The sequence below is a fragment of the Typopeltis vanoorti genome, chromosome 18 (genome assembly GCF_054136105.1).
Source record: "Typopeltis vanoorti isolate ZY-2024b chromosome 18, IOZ_Tvanoo_1.0, whole genome shotgun sequence".
Taxonomy (NCBI): domain Eukaryota; kingdom Metazoa; phylum Arthropoda; class Arachnida; order Uropygi; family Thelyphonidae; genus Typopeltis; species Typopeltis vanoorti.
The window spans coordinates 11,785,885-11,805,250 of record NC_143566.1 but is presented as its reverse complement, the minus strand read 5'-3'; the positions used below and the strand labels follow the sequence as shown (position 1 = coordinate 11,805,250).

The window sequence follows — 19,366 nt, the reverse complement described above, 5'->3', positions numbered from 1 at the left end:
GAGAGGTCTTCAGGTGTGCCATGAGATTTATGAAAACAAATTAAATGAAAGAAATAATGTCATAATTTGCACATTTATTTAGTAGTGTGTGGTCTTCCATCTTCTTGTGTGTGTAAATCAATCAAAATTATGCCTATTTTTTGCCAGATCGTCAAAAAAAATTAAAAGAAGATATTTTTAGTGTGCCACAGAATTTTAATAATTAGTCTAGGTGTGCCGTGTTATGAAAAAGGTTGAAAATCACTGGTCTAGAGGATTGGTTCCCAACCGGTGCTCTAGACCTGGGGGTACACTTTATTGACTTTAGACGTTATTGATGCGTTATTAGTTCAGTTATTGACTGAGTATAAGTAAGTGCATTACATTAAGATAGGCACTGAACAAAAGTGTCAGTATTTAAAAACAGCTATTTTAAAAACAAGGGACACAATTTATAGAAATGGGTTTAAAAGGGCTACACAAATGTAAAAAGGTTGGGAACCCCACTGGTCTAGAGGATTCAGAGATGAGTGACCAAGATGGTTACCGGTATGTGGAATACTCCCTATGAAGATAGGTTGAAGGTTTGTGGGTTACAATGTTTGGTTAATAGGAATAAGAATAATAAAATCCTATATCCACATTGAATTATGGATGAGAGACATGGATATATACAAAATCCATAGTCAAAAAATTGCAGGTTTTCAGATGTGCTATAGAAGAGCACTGAAGATTCTTGCAAGGAAAAAAAAAAAAATTAATGGAGAGGTATTGAAGTTAATGAAAACCAAAAGAGCACTCATGGAAGACCTTAAAAAGAGAAATTGCAAGATAGCAGAACATATTAAGAGAATCAGCAGGGAAAACATTTCTGGAAATACTGTAAGGATAATTAGAGGGAAGACAATCTGGTAGACCAAGAACATCTTTGGTTGATTATGTAAAGAAATGGATGGGTAACTAGCTATTACGAGATCAAAAAGATGGCAGAGGAATGAACACTCTGGCATACCATGATTGCTAACCTCCAAATTGGAGAAACTACTTCTTGCTTTCCAGGCTTATAGGCCAAGTGGCCTGTTCCAGACTCACTTTCATCTTTTTAAAGGTCTTCCTTTAAAAAGATGAAATTCCAGGTACTTTTGGGTGATAATTTAGAATTTGTTTAGGTATTCTGCTTCTATTCATTCTCAGTGTGTGTTGTTTCCATTTTTCTCTATAGCAAATAACTGTTTCATTTAGGGAGTTTGTGATTACAAGTTTATTTCTGATTTTGCTACTTTTCATTGTATCCATTATTGTGACTCCTTCAGTTCTACTTAGAAATTTCATTTCAGATGATTCAGTTCTTCTCTCATCTGCTTTTACTGCCATAAAGTAAGGTAGGTTTAGATACTTCATTATAGATACTTATTGTGTGTGTTTTTGTACATAATTTTGGCCAAATTTAAAATTTGGCAAGGTTACAGCAATTTCTACAAACTTAGCTAATTTATACATGGAAAGGTTTGAACAAACAACTATTGAGAAACATACCAAACCAAAATTATGGGTGTGATGTAGATGATGTTTTCATCATTTGGCCATGCTCAGAAAAAGCTCCGTACCTTCACTGACTTCATTAATAGTTTAAACCAAATCCATATCCACAATGTGATCTTCACATCGTGGATACTTGCCATACATAGAATTTAATAATTATGTACATAAATGTAAGGAGGCAAGCAAGATGATAAGATGTCCAAACCAATCTAATAAAAACCAACATCTAATCTTAAATCAACTTTGGGCATAATATATAAAGGGTCTACATCTTAATGAATTAGCCTATAAGACTAACTATGCGAGATCTTGTAATAATGACACATGCATCTTATTCTTACATTCCACATCTGTCTTATGCTGAATGAATTCAAAAAAAAAAGTTACCATCCAGATCTCGTTGTAAATACTGCTTTTTGTCTTCTGTCCCAACTTGAAGTACACAACTAGTGTATGAAACTAGTAAATTTATAAAACAGCCCACATAAATTTATCATCTTTCCATTCACCATTGGATATAGGCGACCTCGCCGTTTAACTTTCCAGTTCTGTCTGTCTTTAGCCATCATTCACCATCTCATGTCAAACTTTTGTAAATTCTTCCATCTTGTTCTTTGATGACATCTCTTTCTCTTGATATGCACTCAATGCTTAATTTTGTCCACCTTTTCTAGCAGTCTACTAATATGACCTACTTATCTCCATTTACGTGCTTTACAACACTTCACAATATCTTCTGTTCCAGTCATTTCTCTAATTCTAGTATTTCTTATTCTACCCCTTTTTGTTATGTGGTGCATTCTTCTCTGCGATGCACTTTGGGCCACATACAACCTATCTTCCTGTTTTTTAGTCATTGCCAATGTCTCACTTATCTAGTTTTTCCTTAAAACTAACTAATTTGCTGAGATAAATATGATACCCCCACAATTTCAAGACTATTATCTATTAATTTTAGTTCAATTTTATCTGAATTTTTCATCAGTTAGTTTTAGTTAGATAAATCTCTATCAAGCTCATTTAGCAATTTTTGAGCTTCTTTGTTTTTCACTAAAAGAACAATGCCAACTGCAAAATTTCAGTGATTGAGATTTCTTTCATTAACACTAATTCCATAGTTTTCCCATGAGACATTCTGAAAGACTTCTGCTAATGTAACAGAAAACAATTTGGGTGATATTGGATTTTCTTGCTTTACTATTCTCCCAATACCAAATTCCTTTCACTGATGTTCTAGCTTTATACACGCTTCTGAGTTTTGATATGCAGTTTTTAATAATCTGATATACTTTGTTGAGATGGCTTGTTATTTTAAACAGTTTATTATTTTTGACAGTATAGAGAATCAAATAGTTTTCAAAATCTATGCATGCTAATATGCTGGAAGATTGTATTCTCTACAATAGATCATATCCACACTATTAATCAACTAATAGAAAAAGCAAATGAATATAATATTGTTTATGGGGCTGTGCATCATTCAAAAAATGCATTATCCTGTTTAATATATTGGATATAAACATTTTGTGCAATTGTGATAGCAAACTGATTGGCCAATAGTTGATATCATCTCTGTTGTCCTTTATGTAATAGGATATATACCACTGTAATAAGATTTATACCACTGCACTGGAATTTTTTCTCTAGTTAAAATGTAATTGAACATACCCAGTATGATGTTATGAAACTGTGAATTTACTGATTTTATCATCAGATTTCTCATATGTACCCTCAGGGGATACATAGGATATTCTGATATGTACTACATATCAGACTGTATGAAGTAGTACTACATGAAAAAGTTACACCATTACTAACTTCCAGTCAACAATTTTCCTCCAAATTAATCTGTTATCTGTCAATATTCCATTTTCAGATCTTATATTTCTGTCTTCTAAAGCACATTTTATTATATCAATCCACCTATATCATAGTCTTCCTCTGGGTCTTTTTTCTGCTAACCTGGCAAAGAACACTTGTTCTGCTAGTCTTTTCTCTCCCATTCTGTTTAAATGACCATGGCATCTTTGATTACTTCTGCTCACGTATTCTTTAATGCTAAGAATGTCATTCCGTCTCTAATATTCTCATTTTTAATATTATACTGCCATTGATGCTGTCTGTTCACTCCACTAATCCTTTCCAAAACTTTCATATCTATTGTCTCCAGTCTTTAATCAAGTGTTTTATTTTTATCTTAGCTCTCAGATCCATAAGTTAAAATTGCTTTGAATACTGTCCTGTATATTACTAATTTAGTGTTTTGACCAATTTCTTTCTTAATTCCAAATAAATTTATTCAGCTGACTTTCTATCATACCAGCTTTACTATTTCTGTTGTCTATTTCCATATTTAATTTGCCATCTTCGCTAAAAGTTGTGCCTAAGTAGATGAAATGCTTGGCTTGTTCTATAGGTTGACTGCTCAGGATACAGTTGATGTTTTCAATGTTTCTGCCTGTTTTCATTGTCTTTCTTTTTATTGCTGATTTTCATACCAAATTTATTGCAACAGTTATTCGATTTAGTCAGAGAATCTTGCAGACTTGCACTGGATTTATTAAGAAGTATAACATAATATGCATAAAGTAAAGAGCTAAGATTAAAATAATCAATTTTGATATCACTTTCCTTCATAATGTGATTCACTGTTATGTCGTTGCTCTTCGTACTTTTCTATATTTTAGTTCTATTATGTTTGCTTTACTATACTATAATTAACTCTCTTCTAATTCTCGATTATCTTTAACACTCAATTCAATTTGCATCTATCAATTTCTATATTCTACTCAATCTATAATTTGGGCCATTTCTTAGACCAGTCACGTGTATTCTTTAATTATTAGAGGCTTTATCTTAGTTAGGAATGAAGCCCCCTAATTCTACTATCTGAGACTGTCTCCTGATCAAATATTGACGAATTTATTTGATATGCTGCGCCAGCCAATATCCTAGGATAGATGAGACTCTTATCCAAGGAGACCTTCTCAGAATAATATACAGAGGTGAAAGTTCTAGCACTTATACACATTTACAATCTACTTCAATTCGTCTATATCTATCTTAGTTTGCAGTCGTGGCTTATAAATATCTACTATATATCTATATCCCTCTCGCTTAGGTTCAGTTTTATGAGTGATAATTTGAATTCATATCTCAGGCCAATATCAGGTATAAAATACAAAGCAAGTTTATTGAGGTCTAAAATTCAACAAACACATAGTTAATTCAATTTCATTCTAAGTAAAATTAGATAACACAGCTAAACACCCTTGAACATGAACACTAACTCGCTCTACAAAACACTTATTAATATACACAAAAATGCTAGTTTAGAATTAATCCATTCATTATTTCTAAGTTATGTAAATTTCTCACATTAATCATTGTCATATCACATACAATTTCCTTCTCAGACATTTCTTTCCATTTGGGACTCACCATCAAATGTCCACACTCTAAATTACATACAGTGTCCATTCATTTCTTTAACTGGAAACATAAAATAAATTCTGTACTTTACCATTCCCTGGTATGCTTATATGGTCTGTCCACAGCTTTGTCAAGACATCTCGATCCTTCCGCTGGCTTTCGTCCATGTGGTCACTTACGATGATCGCAAGATGTGGCCTTGGCGATATGCTGCCCTAGTCTCGTTCCTTTGCCGCTTGCAGTCATCAGCATTGCCAGTCATGCTCCGCTACTCTGTTATGAAGAGATAGTTAGCCGGGACTCTGGAACGACGTGCACCAACTCATAACTTCTACGGGCGGTCAGGAATCACTCAGGAGGTGGGAGAGAGAGAGAGAGAGAGAGCCAACATCCAAGAAACAGGAACCAGGAACAAAAAACGCCTCTAGAAAGGGGGGCAAACCCCTTTTATATCACCTCTTTTGGTGCCCTCGTTCTGCTATGTTTTTCCACAGCACTCATCTTCCGAAAAATGCGATTGAGCTTCACTTTCTATATAATTCTCTTTGCCTTAGGCCATAAATTACACTGGATAGCTAATACGTGACCTTTAGACTTTTGCTTACATTCAATTAATTCACATACATTACATATGATATTCTCTTTTTAACTACATTTATATACAAAATTCCTTTCATGATCTTGGGTAAACAAGATTAATTTCACATCTCTAAATCAACGTTTTTACAGCCTTACTTAAGGTTAATATATGTGTATTTTCTCTCTTGCCCAAGTACAAGTTTTCTCCTTGTTTACATTTTAGACTTGTTAGATTCTGAATGAATAATTTCTTTTAATAAATGTTTCACTCAGGATGTAACACCACAGATAATGAATAACAATGTAGATAATGTGCACCTTTATTTCACACCTGATTTAACATCAAACCATCTTCCTTTGCTTCCTTCACTGCCAACTTACAGCTTAAATAGAGACTGTATTGCTCAATATAATGTCTCATATACACCATATAACTGTAGCATTCTAAAGAGATTTTCTCATAGTACCTTGTCATATGCCATTTCTAGATCTACTAAACTTATATACGAATCCTTCTTATATTCTTAAGATTTCTTTACTATTTGTATTGAAGTGAAAATCTGATCCTGACAACTTCTATTTTGCCTGAATCCAGCTTGTTCTTCACCAAGCTTCCCCTTTCACAAATTTTCTTAGCCATTTCTCAAGTATATTTGCATAAATCTTATGAGGAACACTCAGTAGGGAAATAGCTCTATAATTCTGGCATTCAGCTTTATTTCCCTTTTTTTCTAGATGGGTACTATGAGAGCTCCACTCTAATCATCTGGAATTTAATCCTTTGAGAAAGTTTTCTGAATTATGCAGTGCAGCGGCACTATAAAACTTTTATACTACCATATTTGAGCATTTCTGATTGTATTTCATCTACTCCAACTAACTGCCTTTCACATTTTAAGTTTCTGATGGCTTTTTCTGCTTCAAGTAAGGATATATATATTACTGGCTGCATTCTTGTTAGGTGTTTTCTATCACTGTGTTGATACTGCTTGTTTCATTTAGCAGTCTTTCAATGCAATTGCTTCAGGCATTTAGAAGATCTTTACCTTCAGTTTTGAATAAGAAATAAAGGAATAAGAAATGTACTAGGAAATATAGCAGATCTGATCTGCATTCAAAGCACAGCGTTACTATTAAATTGAATTAAATTACCACCATAAAACCTACAAAAAACAGAATTTGCAGCCCTTAATAAACTCAAATCAGACAAAAACATAGTTATAATCAAAGCAGACAAAGGGAATGCAACAGTGATTTTAAACTCAGAAGATTATAACAAAAAAAATGAAAAGCCTTCTTGAAGATTCCAACACCTACACAGCATTAGACAGAGACCCCACTTGGCGAACTCGCAACAAAACCAATGAACTTATCAAGAATATACCAAATTGGTCTGAGGAACTAAAAAGAAATTTACAATCAAAACACATACTAGTTCCTAGAATATATGGAGTTCCCAAAATTCATAAATGAGATATACCACTAAGACTGATAGTAGACGGAAGGGACACTCTTACCGCAAATCTGGCAAAGCACCTTACAAACTTGATTTTACCACATAGAGGAAATACACCATCGTTCATTAAGAATAGCACAGACTTCATAGAGAAAGTAAAAGATATACATATCGATCTTTCAGACATATTAGCGAGTTTAGATGTAGTCAGCCTTTTCACAAAGATTCCAAGAAATGAAACAGTAAACATCCTAGAAAATCTGTTCCCACCAGACATTGTACAGCTCTACGAACATTGCATAAAAAACATGTTCTTCTTTTACCAAGACAAACTCTGGGAACAAAAAGAAGGACCAGAAATGGGTTCACCCCTCTCACCACCTCTAGCAAACCTCTATATAGAAAATTTTGAAAATAATGCTCTACAAAACTGGCACATCAAATCAAAAATTTGGCTCCTCTATGTGGACAATATCTTCATCATTTGGCCAGGAACAACACTAGAACTGACTACATTTAAACCAATGAACAAAAGTTATTAAGACTATCTTAATAACTTACATCCTAACATAAAATTTACTCTGGAACTAGAAGAAAATAAAAAACTTCCTTTCCTTGACATCCTTATAGATGAAAGAAAAAACAGATTATTGTTTTCCATTTATAGAAAGCCGACAAACACAGGAAGATTCCTTCATGCTACCTCACATCACCACCCCAAGCAAAAAATAGGCCTCGTAAAAACCTTAAGGGATATAGCATACTGCATCCCCAGTGCAGAAGAAAAGCAGAAAGAAGAAATACAATACTTAACACAGATCCTACACCTGAATAGTTTCAATACTAAGATAATTAAGAAAATTCTCAATACAGCACCTACAAGAAACTTAAATAAACAAGACTTTAAGAATGCAGTCACCCTTCCTTATATCAAGATTGTAACAGATAAATTAGCCAAACCTCTTTACAAGTATAACATAAAAGTGACTTTCTTACCACTTGAAAAAATATCAAAATCTCTTCATCCTCCGAAACCTCCACATCACCTAATGAAAAAACCAGGAGTTTATAATGTTCACCATTCCTGTGGCATCTGCTACGTAGGACAGACGGGGAGATCGGGAGAAATCCGCATGAATGAACATCAAAAGAACGTACAAAAAAAGAGAGAACATAAGTCTGGTTTGGCATTTCACACAACTTCTACTGGTCACAATGTACTCTGGAACAGAACAAACATGTCCTACATTGATAAAAACTATTTCACAAGAAAATTCAAAGAGGCAGCAAATATTATTAAAATTCCTATGCAATGCAACAAAAATCAAGGTTTCATTTTAAATCAAGTTTGGTCAACGTTTATTAAAAATTTACCCAGTTCAGACCTCGGACAGAGTGAAAGTGAACCACAGAACTCAACATCAAATAGCATTATTTCCAGCTAACACATATTAACGGTTACATAGATCTGTATTCGGTTTTTTAACGAACTTTTTTTATGTTCATAATACCAACCAACTGTTAGTTCTCTTTACCCTTGAAGATGTTAGTCTGAACAATTAACGAAACTTGTCGGGTTTGTTTTTTAGTACTTGTTTAGTTTTAAAAACAGTCTTTTTTAATAAAAAATGTGGTCGCAAAACCGAAATAACTCAATTGAATCTTTATCTTCAGTTTTCATATCACCTTTCATCTCTAATTCCTTTTACCTTTTCCTCCATTTCTAAGCTTTTTCAATAGCTCCAGAATATTTTGTCACCTTCATGATATTTATTTCCTATGTTCTTATCAAAGTCTTCCGATTACTTTTGTTCAACTAGTTTTACATGATGCTTCACTTTCTTACATTTTCTTCTGTGTTCTCTAAGAGCGCAAGCTGATTGTTTAGAACTTTCAATGTGCTTTCTTTTCCTTAACTTCCTGAGTTCACTATGGAGTTCTGATGTTTCTTTCCCTACAGACAACCTCACCACATGCTTCTCTTGTTAAATCAACGTTTTCTTCAGGATTTGCCACTTTATCTTTGAGGTTTAGTTATGGTTTTCAAACTCTTTCATTTTTTTCTTGAAAGATATTTGTGTATTTGAGTCTACAGTTCATCTCTGAAAGCTGCTTAAATTTTATTTGCATAACAACAAAAACTATACCAGATTAAGATTGAAATTAAACATTGGTGGTCCAGTCTGCATAAGGTTCATATAGAGGAAGTTGGTCTTTGCTTGGCTCTGCACGAAATGGCTGAAAGAAGTTAAAAAAATAAGTGCTTGACAACTCAAGGACAGTGTTTTATGCAAGTCTCCAGCTACAAAAGTTGTTAAAATGAAGTTGATAAAGGGTTAGATAATCTGCCAACCCTGCTCTAGAATCCAAGCATAAATTATATAAAGTTTAAATTTAAATATAAATTCATATATATGAAGTCTTTGGTAAGTATGATATTAATGATGTTCCACAAGACCATACAATTCATCTTCCATCTGAAGACATTCACAGGCATCTCTGCCAACCCTAGGATTTGAACCCACTGCCTGTAGGTTTGGAGAGTGGAGGTCATTTATCAGGTTAACCAGTATGCTGAATTTCAGCTCTTTTTTTGTTCTCCCAGTAGTGAGCTTACAATAGAATTATTGCTGTGTGTATAGTAATTAGGTATTCCATTAATTCTGCCAAATATGTCATTTGTCTTATAGACAGTTGATCACAACCTGGCTGTTTTTTTCCCTGCTTACTCTCTGGGTAGACTAAAGGTTTAGTAATCTGGGAACTGTAGTGTGAGAAACAACATGGTATTTTTTAAAGTCACTTCAAGCCTCTAATAAGCAAAATGGTGACTGGCTCATATGGAACTATGAAATTTGTCTTTACTTGAAAATTTTGCAGACAAGGCTGCTTTAATGGAAATTGAATGCTTCCAGTTGTTTGCAAAACTAAAATGTAATCACACAGCCACGCACACTAACAAACTTACATGCCTAGCTATTTACAAGAAAATTTTCTTCAGTCATTTTGTTTTCCAATAGTTGTAGGTTAAATATTACATATTGTATTATTGAATTTTGTTTATTTTCTTTCATGGTAAAAGTAAGTTTTAAAATATTTTGGTACTGAAAATTGATCAAGAGAATCTTTGTTTTCTATCAATTCCATTTTTATAAATTTATCTTAACTTATTTATTTTAATTCTTAATTTTCTTTATTTTTTTCGCTTTATTTTGAAAATAAGGGTCAAAGCTATATAACTAAGAAAAGACCTCCACATAGCCTTCAAAGGAATGCGGAGAACTGACCAGGGCTTCTGACCTAATGTCCAATCCTCATCTTCTTGTGGTGCACCCTGTTAGGTATCTACCTGGATGCTGAATGGATGAGGATGGGCTGGCAATTTGGGATTTAGCCGACCAAATTGTATTCTTATCGGCTTAAACCAAAATTTCAAATGATGGTACAACATGACATCTTTGAAAATGTATAGTAAACATACTGATTATAGTGTTATGCATTACCCATTATAGAAGCAGCTGACATTCTTATGTAAATTTCATTTCTTAGATGTTAACCCTTGCTAATTCATTGGCTAATCACCAGTTTAAATGACTCGCTGAATGAAGTTTATATATGTTATAGCTAAACTATTAATGTAATTAGGAAATGTTAATTTTTTTTTTTTTGAGAAGTAAATTAAGTTAACAGTATCATTTTGCAAAATTTTTGTAGGTTATATCAATGACTGTTAAAGGTCCAGGACTACAGAGGATGGTTTTAGTTGATTTACCGGGTGTTATAAGTGTAAGTTGCTTTTGTATTTTCTGTAATTTTCTATTTTATGGAACAATTAATAATTCATTATTATAATTCATTGTTCTGGTTAATAAACAGACAGTTACAACTGACATGGCTGATGGTACTAAAGAATCGATCAGAGAAATGACACAAATGTATATGAGCAATCCAAATGCCATTATACTTTGCATTCAAGGTATGCTTACTTAATAATGAATTTGTAAATGTTAATTCAGTATTTTTGTATAACAAGACATAGTTTAGATATTTGTCTGTATACAATATATATATATATATATATATAATGTTTTTTATGGGGTTACTTAAGGATGAAAGCTAATTACTGAGAAGAGACCATCACGTAGCCTTTAAGGAACGTCTAGAGAACCGAGGTGTCTGATCTAAATCCATTCTCACATTCATTTCATGTTCATCTCATAAGTAGGTTTCTATAGGATACTGAATGGATGAAGGTGGGCCAGCAATTTGGAAATTGGTCAACTAAACTGGGTTAGCTAAAACTAGAAGCAGACACAATAGTAGAAGATGAAATTACATGCTAGCTGGAGTTTTCCTCACAGGAAATAATGTCCACATTGTTTCAGTAAACCAGGACAAAGTGAAAAGTTAGCTACTTGGACTAATTCATCTTCAGCAGAATTGAGGATAGATGCCATCAGCATAAAAAGTATAAAGAAAATTAAGTCATATTGATGAAACAACTAGAGAAGTACCACATGATATAGTTGGTATTGTTGAGATAAAAATGAGTAAGATCCTGTTAAATAAATGAGTACAAGATGTTAGATTTGGGTGGTAGTAGTAGTAATCAGGTAAAGGAATGAGTAGCAGTGATACTCAACACCAAACATGAGGATAAACTTCTTGATTGCAGGTAATTTCTAGTATAGTTATGTGAGCAAATTTCAATATAGGAATTGAACAATGAAATTTATTTGTGCCTATAATCCCACAGAAGAAGTGGAGGAATTTCTTACGATATTAGAGAAGCCAACTGACAAAGAACATTGAAAAGTTGGTTGAAAATATACAATATAGATACAAGACTGTACAGAGCACTTGAAATTGGAAGTAATCATATTTTAGTTTTAAGCAGGATAAAAATTATTGTATTGACAAAAAAAATTTATAAGAAAATTTTGAAAAGAATGTCAAACAGCTTTTACAGGTGAACTATAGAATTCAACTATACAAACATTATTCATGAGAACCAGCAAGAGGTTGGAAACAAGAACCATACCTTAGATCTGATTGGCAAACTCCTGAAAAAAAACATCGATTGATCCAAATAATAAAGAAACACGTAAAAATCACAGTGATATCTTTAATTAGTAAAAGGATAAATATTTCATACTAAAATTAATAGTACATCTTCAGTATCTGTTACAGTAATAGGAATGGAATACAAGCAAAACGTTTGGTGGATCACCTGTTAAAATACAATTGTTACCGCGTGCTAGGAAATAATAGAAAATAACAAATTTAATCTTTTAAGATAAATGGTTTTTTTTACATAAGATAAAAGTCTCCCAGATCTTTGAGAGAGAAAGACAGTCATTTCTATTTAAATTCGGTCGGTGTAAGATAGTTTCACAACTTTCTTTGAATAAGCATTCATATTTGAATCTGCATCTATGGAGGAGAACAGCTTTATCCCACTGGACACTATGAGTGGAGTCAATACTGTGCTGTGCCAGACCATACTTCAGAGGTTTGTTATAATCAATATAATATTGATATTCTTTTTTCCAAAGAACGGCCAGATAAGAGACATTGCATTCGCAAAGTATTTGGTAAACGCCAGCCAAATATAGAGAAGACAGTTTATCCTTTGCAGAAGGTAATAAAGAAGAAATTTTGTTGATAGGAATTCTACCTGTAGGTTCTGAGATTCCTGGAATGTATGGAATAGGAACGCTGCGGACTGTTGAAGAAACTGTAGGTATTGGAACATAACAGTCAAGGATCTGTTGGATTTGATTGGAGTTGTAATCATTTGATTCCATTAACTTTTTAACGATGGAAAGTTCTTGTTGTAAGATTATTGGCACCACACGTCTCAAAAATTTGGCATTCTTAAATCTCTAATTCATAGAGCACATAAAGTTTGCTCTTCCCCAAAAGGTGTGCCACCTTATTTTTGGCAACTCCTATAGGTAAGGATGACCTCTCCTATTGCTTCTGCCTTAGTATCTCAACTCTGGGCATGGCTCCCAGTGACGAGACCTCAATAAAGATCGAAACCTTAATGCATAGCAGTACACATGTCTGCAAGGACATCATGTTGGAGGCTTAATGGATATTTTACAACATTCAAAAAGAATTAAAATAGAATTTAATACTTCCTATATTTCGTCCTAGTTACTAGGACATCTACGGGGATTACAGTGAAGGACAGTTAATGTAACATACACACAAATAATAAACAATACTGAGCCCATCCACGTGGGTGACACTAAAGTCGTATCTAGTTGGAACGCCCTCTAAGGGCAGTAGTAGGTGGCCTGGAATGTAAGGTGGGACCTCTGGTGATGAGTGTTTCCCAAATCTTCGGAAACTTAATACAACCGTATTTATTCAGATTTGGTTGGTTTTTGAGAGCTGCTGCTGCTTCCAAGAAAAGTCTCTTTCTTGGATTTGCTGTGGTGGAGCATGGTGGTTTTCTTCCAAGATACCCTGTGGGTGGTATCCAAAACATGGTCAGCCAAGCCTGAATGGCCATAGTTGTGTTTGCAGATGTGTGTTCCTCTAGGAGGATGGATGCTGATCTGCCTGTCTGTCCAAAGTATGCCAGCTTACAGGAACAGGGTACTTTGTAAACTCCAGGCAGAGAGAGAGAGGAGGGAGCTGATCTTTCGTAGAACGGATAAGGGTAGCAAGTTTGTGGTGGGGCTTATATGCTGTGTGTAGGTTGTACTTTTTTAGTATCTTGGCTATTTTTTCGGATGTGCCACGGATGTAGGGTATGGTGATGGCATTTTTAAATTCTTGTTGACGAGAAGGACGGGGAATGGCGAAGGAGTTGATTATTTTTTTGATACTGTGATCACTGTAGCCATTGGAGAGGAAAGTGTTGTGTATGTGGTTATGCTCAGTAGTGAGGGCGGTTCCACTGGAACAAAGATTGTGGGCTCTCTTGGTAAGAGTTTTAATAATGCCATATTGTTGAGAGGGGTGGTGGTGGGAGAGTTTGTGAATGTATCTGCCTGTGTGTGTGTGTGTGTGGGTTTTCTGTATACAGTGAAGGCAAGTGTATCAATAGCCTACATCCAAGAATCCAGTTTACCACCATAGTAAACTGGATTCTTGGATGTAGGCTATTGAGATGACTAAGGAAGGAGTCTAACGTGTCTGGGCCATGAGGCTAAATAGAGAACACATCATCTACATATCTTAGCCAGATAGCAGGTTTGAGTGGGGCTGAGTCTATGGCTCATTTTTCGAAATCTTCCATATAGAAATTGGCAAGGGGGGGTGAGAGGGGGGAACCCATGGCGGTTCCCTCTATCTGCTTGTAGATTTTGTTCTTCCAAGAGAAATACCCAGAGTTAATGGCAAAGGAAAAGAGATCTAAGATGTCGGGGGGTGGGGGGGGGACATTTTCTAAGAGAGATACAGTGTCAGTTAAGGGAATAGAATATTGGTAAACAAAGAGGAGATATCAAAGCTTACCAATATGTCTGTCTTATTCAAGGTTAAATTTTCTGTGAGGGCTTTAAAGTGGGTAGAGTTTTTTATAAAGGAAGTGGACCTTCCGGTGAGGGGGGGGGGGGTCAGAGAGTTGGCCAGCTGTTTAGACAGTCTATAGCAAGGTGCATTGGTGGCATCTACTATAGGCCTGAGTGGGGAATTGGGTTTGTGGATTTTTGGTAAACCGTATATTCGGGGGAGGGACGGGAGCGGAAAGGTTTAAGTTTTTTTGTGACATCAGGGGGCCAGGAAGATACTTTTTTAAGTAAGATTTTTAATTTCTTAACTTGTGTTCTTGTGGGGTCGTGTTCTAGCGGGATGTAGGTAGCGCGATCGCAGAGGATAATGTTCATTTTACGATTGTATTCACTGGTGTTAAGAACGACTGTGGCATTACCCTTATCTGCTCTGGTGATGACGATACTTTTTTCTTTCCATAGTTTCAGGAGAGCAGTGCGTTGGGAATACGATAAATTACTTTTTGGTGGCAATGAATGAGCGAGGATGTTAGCTACATCAAGTCTGAAGAAAACCACCATGCTCCACCATAGCAAATTCAAGAAAGCGAGACTTTTCTTGGAAGCAGCAGCAGCAGCTCTCAAAAACCAACCAAATCTGAATAAATACGGTTGTATTAAGCTTCCGAAGATTTGGGAAACACTCATCACCAGAGGTCCCACCTTACATTCCAGGCCACCTACTACTGCCCTTAGAGGGCGCTCCAACTAGTAGGACTTTAAGTGTCACCCACGTGGTTGGGCTCAGTATTGTTTATTATTTGTGTGTATGTTACATTAACTGTTTTTGTAATCCCCGTAGATGTCCTAGTGACTAGGACGAAATATAGGAAGTATTAAATTCTATTTTAATTCTTTTTGAGTGTTGTAAAAAATCCATTAAGCCTCCAACATGGTGTCCTCACAGCACTTAAGCCTCTACACACGAATGTCCGCAAGGAGATGTGCTGTGCATTATGGTAGATACTGAGACATGGAGCTGAGAGCTTGATCTACCTTTGCTGCAAGTTGCCTGGTGTTGTACTACCTTACCCCAGTCCTGAAGATATTTTCAGGTGCAAACTTTGTTTGCTCACACTTGGATAAAGGATTAAACTAAATTTATTACAACTTTGAGTATGTTTGCAGTTCTATATCAAAAGGATGCTTGACTGCTGTTGCTTTCTATTAACAATTGTAATAGAAGAATAATGGTTGCCAATTCATTGAAGCAGTGACCATTGAAGTACCTTTAGAATAAACACAGAGACAAAACACTGCATCTGTGATATTGAAGTAGATGTGAAGTAAATCTGTAAGAGAGGGATCATCTATGAGCCAGATTGCTCTCTGGATAGCATCAAGAATTTTTGGATAAGTTATAAGTGCTCCACCAGAAATATGTGAGCAGTATTCTAAGCATTGGCAGATTTAGGATTTTTATATATTTGAAGTTGGTTGGGTGTAAAATAGCATCTTAAATGCAAGCGCGTGCCTGGTTGTTTGGATTCTGAGAAAGCTATTGATGTGATGGGCTTGTGCCAGGAGAGACTGCAGGTAATTGTTAGTCTAAGTGGAGAGATCTGATCTTCTGTGATGATTTGTGTATTACTGGCAGCAAGAAAATGTGAACTAAGAGAGAAGAGGCAAGATAGTGTTTTGGTGGCTTTGACCTTGACCAATTGTCCTCACTCCATTGAAGAATAGCATGTGGATCAATGCTTCAAGCACTAGTTATAGATGATCATGATGCTTGGGATGTGTGCACTACATGGTTTGTCAAATGAGAGTAGAACTATCATCTGCAAAGCTATGGATAGGATTAGCAGTGATTGAGAGTAGATCGTTTATGCACATGAGAAAGGTGATAGGATAGAACTCTGAGATACTCCTCCATTAGTGGTGAAGCTTGAAGAGAGGAATCCATCAACCATGATATTACAGTGAATAACCAGAGAGGAAGCTAGCTGCCCAATTACAGAGGGTTTCAGGTAGATCAAAGGATGGCAGTTTGTTTAGCAGGCTATGAAAATTCAATTGTCAAGGGCAACACCACAAATTTCTCCAAACCTTATCATTAAAGATAGATTTGGGGATGGGCCTGCTAATTGAGAAGTTACCATGTTTGTGGGCAACTAAGTACCATTCCAAGTACAGACTATGTACTGCACTCAAGAGGCTGTGATTTAAGTCAGACTGAAACTGATTATCTGATAACATATTTGTAGCACAGCTTCCCATATCTCTCCATACTTTTTTATGGATGACTTTATTTGGAACAACACTCTCTGAGATAGAGATCAAGCTGTTGAAAGAATGCTTGCCAACACCTTAATAACAGATGCAGCTTCTTTTCTATTCGTATGCTACAGATTGAAAATTCTGCTTCCTCTGAAAACAGTGACATAGCCCAAATTGCATTATTCTGGTACCAGCTATTCCAAAAACTTCATTTTGATTCCCACTTGATTCAAAATCATGGTGGAATCCTGAATATAACAGAGCAAAAAAAAGATCAAGACAGGACATGGGATATATTTCACATACACTGAGTTAGCTTTGCATTAGGAACACCCACCTAATAACGCATTGGTCCACCTCTCTGTGCAGTAATGGCTCACAGACACCTAGGAACAGATTCCACAAGGTGTTGAAGCAACTGTTGCAGCAACTCTGTGTTCATGCTCATTCTGTGGAGGAGGAGGATCAGCAGTTCTTTCTCACACCCCGACATTAAATTTTCACTCTGACATTAAATGTCAGAGTCAAAAGGATCTTGGATCCAGTTTATTTCATCTGTTACTCCAACCAGTGCAAGAATAAAATACAGAAAATAAAAGATAGATATAATATACACCATTCGTGAATCATGGAATGGATGTGTAGTTGTTGATGTCTAGGCAGTTACTAGGTAAGAGTTATGCTAGGATATCAGCAAAAGCATTTGCCTTCACCTGAATTTTTTTATATTGAAAAATAAGAAATAATGGTTTAATTTGCCTTCCAAGGGTCTAGAACCATATACTTTGCATGTTTATTAAGAAGATCTCTCATCACATTTACTATCCTGTTGCTCTGACTAATTGTCTTCTCTGTAAGATCGTAAAGAAAAAAATTTCCCTGTCCTCCTTCTGTGATATCTGGTGGTCTTATTTTTCAACTCTGTGGGGTTTGTAGACATAGTCAATGTTAGACCACTTGGTTTGTTTAGAAATGTCCATCAGAGATGCATTCCTGAAATTCTATATAAGGACATATGAAGAGGAAGTTATTCTTTCTGGACTACACATTGCTCACAGCATCTTGCACATTTTTTCCTACAAGAGGATGATGATCCATCCATCCAGCCAAAATAGTATTTATCATTAATTACTAGTTTTACTACTCCCACTGAACTGGACTCACCCAAGCAGATACTGTGTGACACTTATGGGGGGGGGGGGTTATGGAATTTATTTTACAGAAAATTGATTTATATAATTACATTTTTAATTTATCTTTAAATATTTTCTCTCTGTATACTGAAATTTGAAATTTTTTGATATTGATAATTCTTTGTATACCACTTGAACTTGATGTGTCATAATACATCCCCTTGCCAGTAAGACTTACCATCCAACCAGTGTTCACCTTTTTTCTTCTTTTATGCCATCAGTGTTTCAACCTATCCAGTAGGTTGAAGCACAGCTTACTACTGAATATTTGTTTTCTTTTCTCGTTCCTTTATTCTCTGTTTGCCTCTTTGACGATTCCCACTTCTAACATCACATTAAAATGTGGTATGAATGTAAATTTAAGGAGGCCTGTGAAATTCTTATCAACCACCCTAATCTTAACAATAATGATTGTCTAAAAATCCTAAGAATATGGAAGGCACATATTCTACCTGCATGACCTTTCTGCCTAAGAGTCAATTATAAATACAATTATAGGTAATCCAGGATCTTAACTCTAATATAACAACTCTCATGTTAAATTAAGACACCACTTTTTGCTGTAATAAAACTATCTATATGAATTTTTTTCTGATGTTGTCATAAATAGAATATAGCTTTGATGTAGTTATTTTATTTATTTAATTTATTTATTTTTATTTTTTTCACGAGAGGTCAGGCCAGTAGAATAACCGTTGATCAAATCATTGTCTCTTTGGCATACTGTTTGAAATGTAATATAGCTTGTCTCTGTATATATGTATATATATATATATATATATATATGTGTGTGCGTGTGTGTATACTCCAGATGATGACCTTAATATGAAGTTTGAAACATTGGGAAATTAAAAAATTATTTCTAACACAGTTGTAGTCACCATTATTTCTCTGAAATGAATGCTGATCACCGTGTAACACTAAAGGAAAGAATTCTGATAATTCATGGAGATTTGACACACAAGCGATACAATCACTATGGTAAGTTAAAGATGCATGTTTCTATTTTGATTAATCAACTGGCATTTTTAAAACGTTGTAGAGACTGCAGTCTTATTCCAAACATCATCAAGCTGAAAATAAAATTCCCCTTCACAGAGGCACTAAGAATTTACTACCATATGGAGAAAGCGATGCTCAGAGAGCAAATTCAAACTACTTGAAAAAATTTGGCTTTTGCTCCAAATCAGGTTCAGAATTTAAAATTGGAACTTTTAAGTTGTTTGAATCCAGATATTTGGGATATCTTTCAGAGAGTTACTGACAACTCCGCTGATCATATTCTTGAAACAAAGAAAGTAAAACTCATATCCAAATTCCACAGACTTAAAGATTGACGATATTCAGAAAGCCAACGGACAAATTTGAATTTCTCCGTAGTGAATGAAATTGGCCAACCACAAGCAAGTGATATCAACAACTAACCAGAAGTAGGTGACAACAGAAGCCACCAGTCT

General features: G+C 35.1%; 1 protein-coding gene across 3 annotated transcripts in view; it reads left to right on the top strand.

The window, feature by feature from the left end:
* The window catches only part of Opa1 (Opa1 mitochondrial dynamin like GTPase), a 712,584-nt gene that overhangs the window by 272,924 nt on the left and 420,294 nt on the right, over positions 1–19,366 (top strand). For all 3 annotated transcript variants that reach the window (XM_090408405.1, XM_090408403.1, XM_090408406.1), the window contains 2 exons: positions 10,703–10,774; positions 10,865–10,964. In XM_090408405.1, the coding sequence (XP_090264531.1) occupies positions 10,703–10,774; positions 10,865–10,964 (172 nt within the window). The remainder of the gene's footprint in view (positions 1–10,702; positions 10,775–10,864; positions 10,965–19,366) is intronic.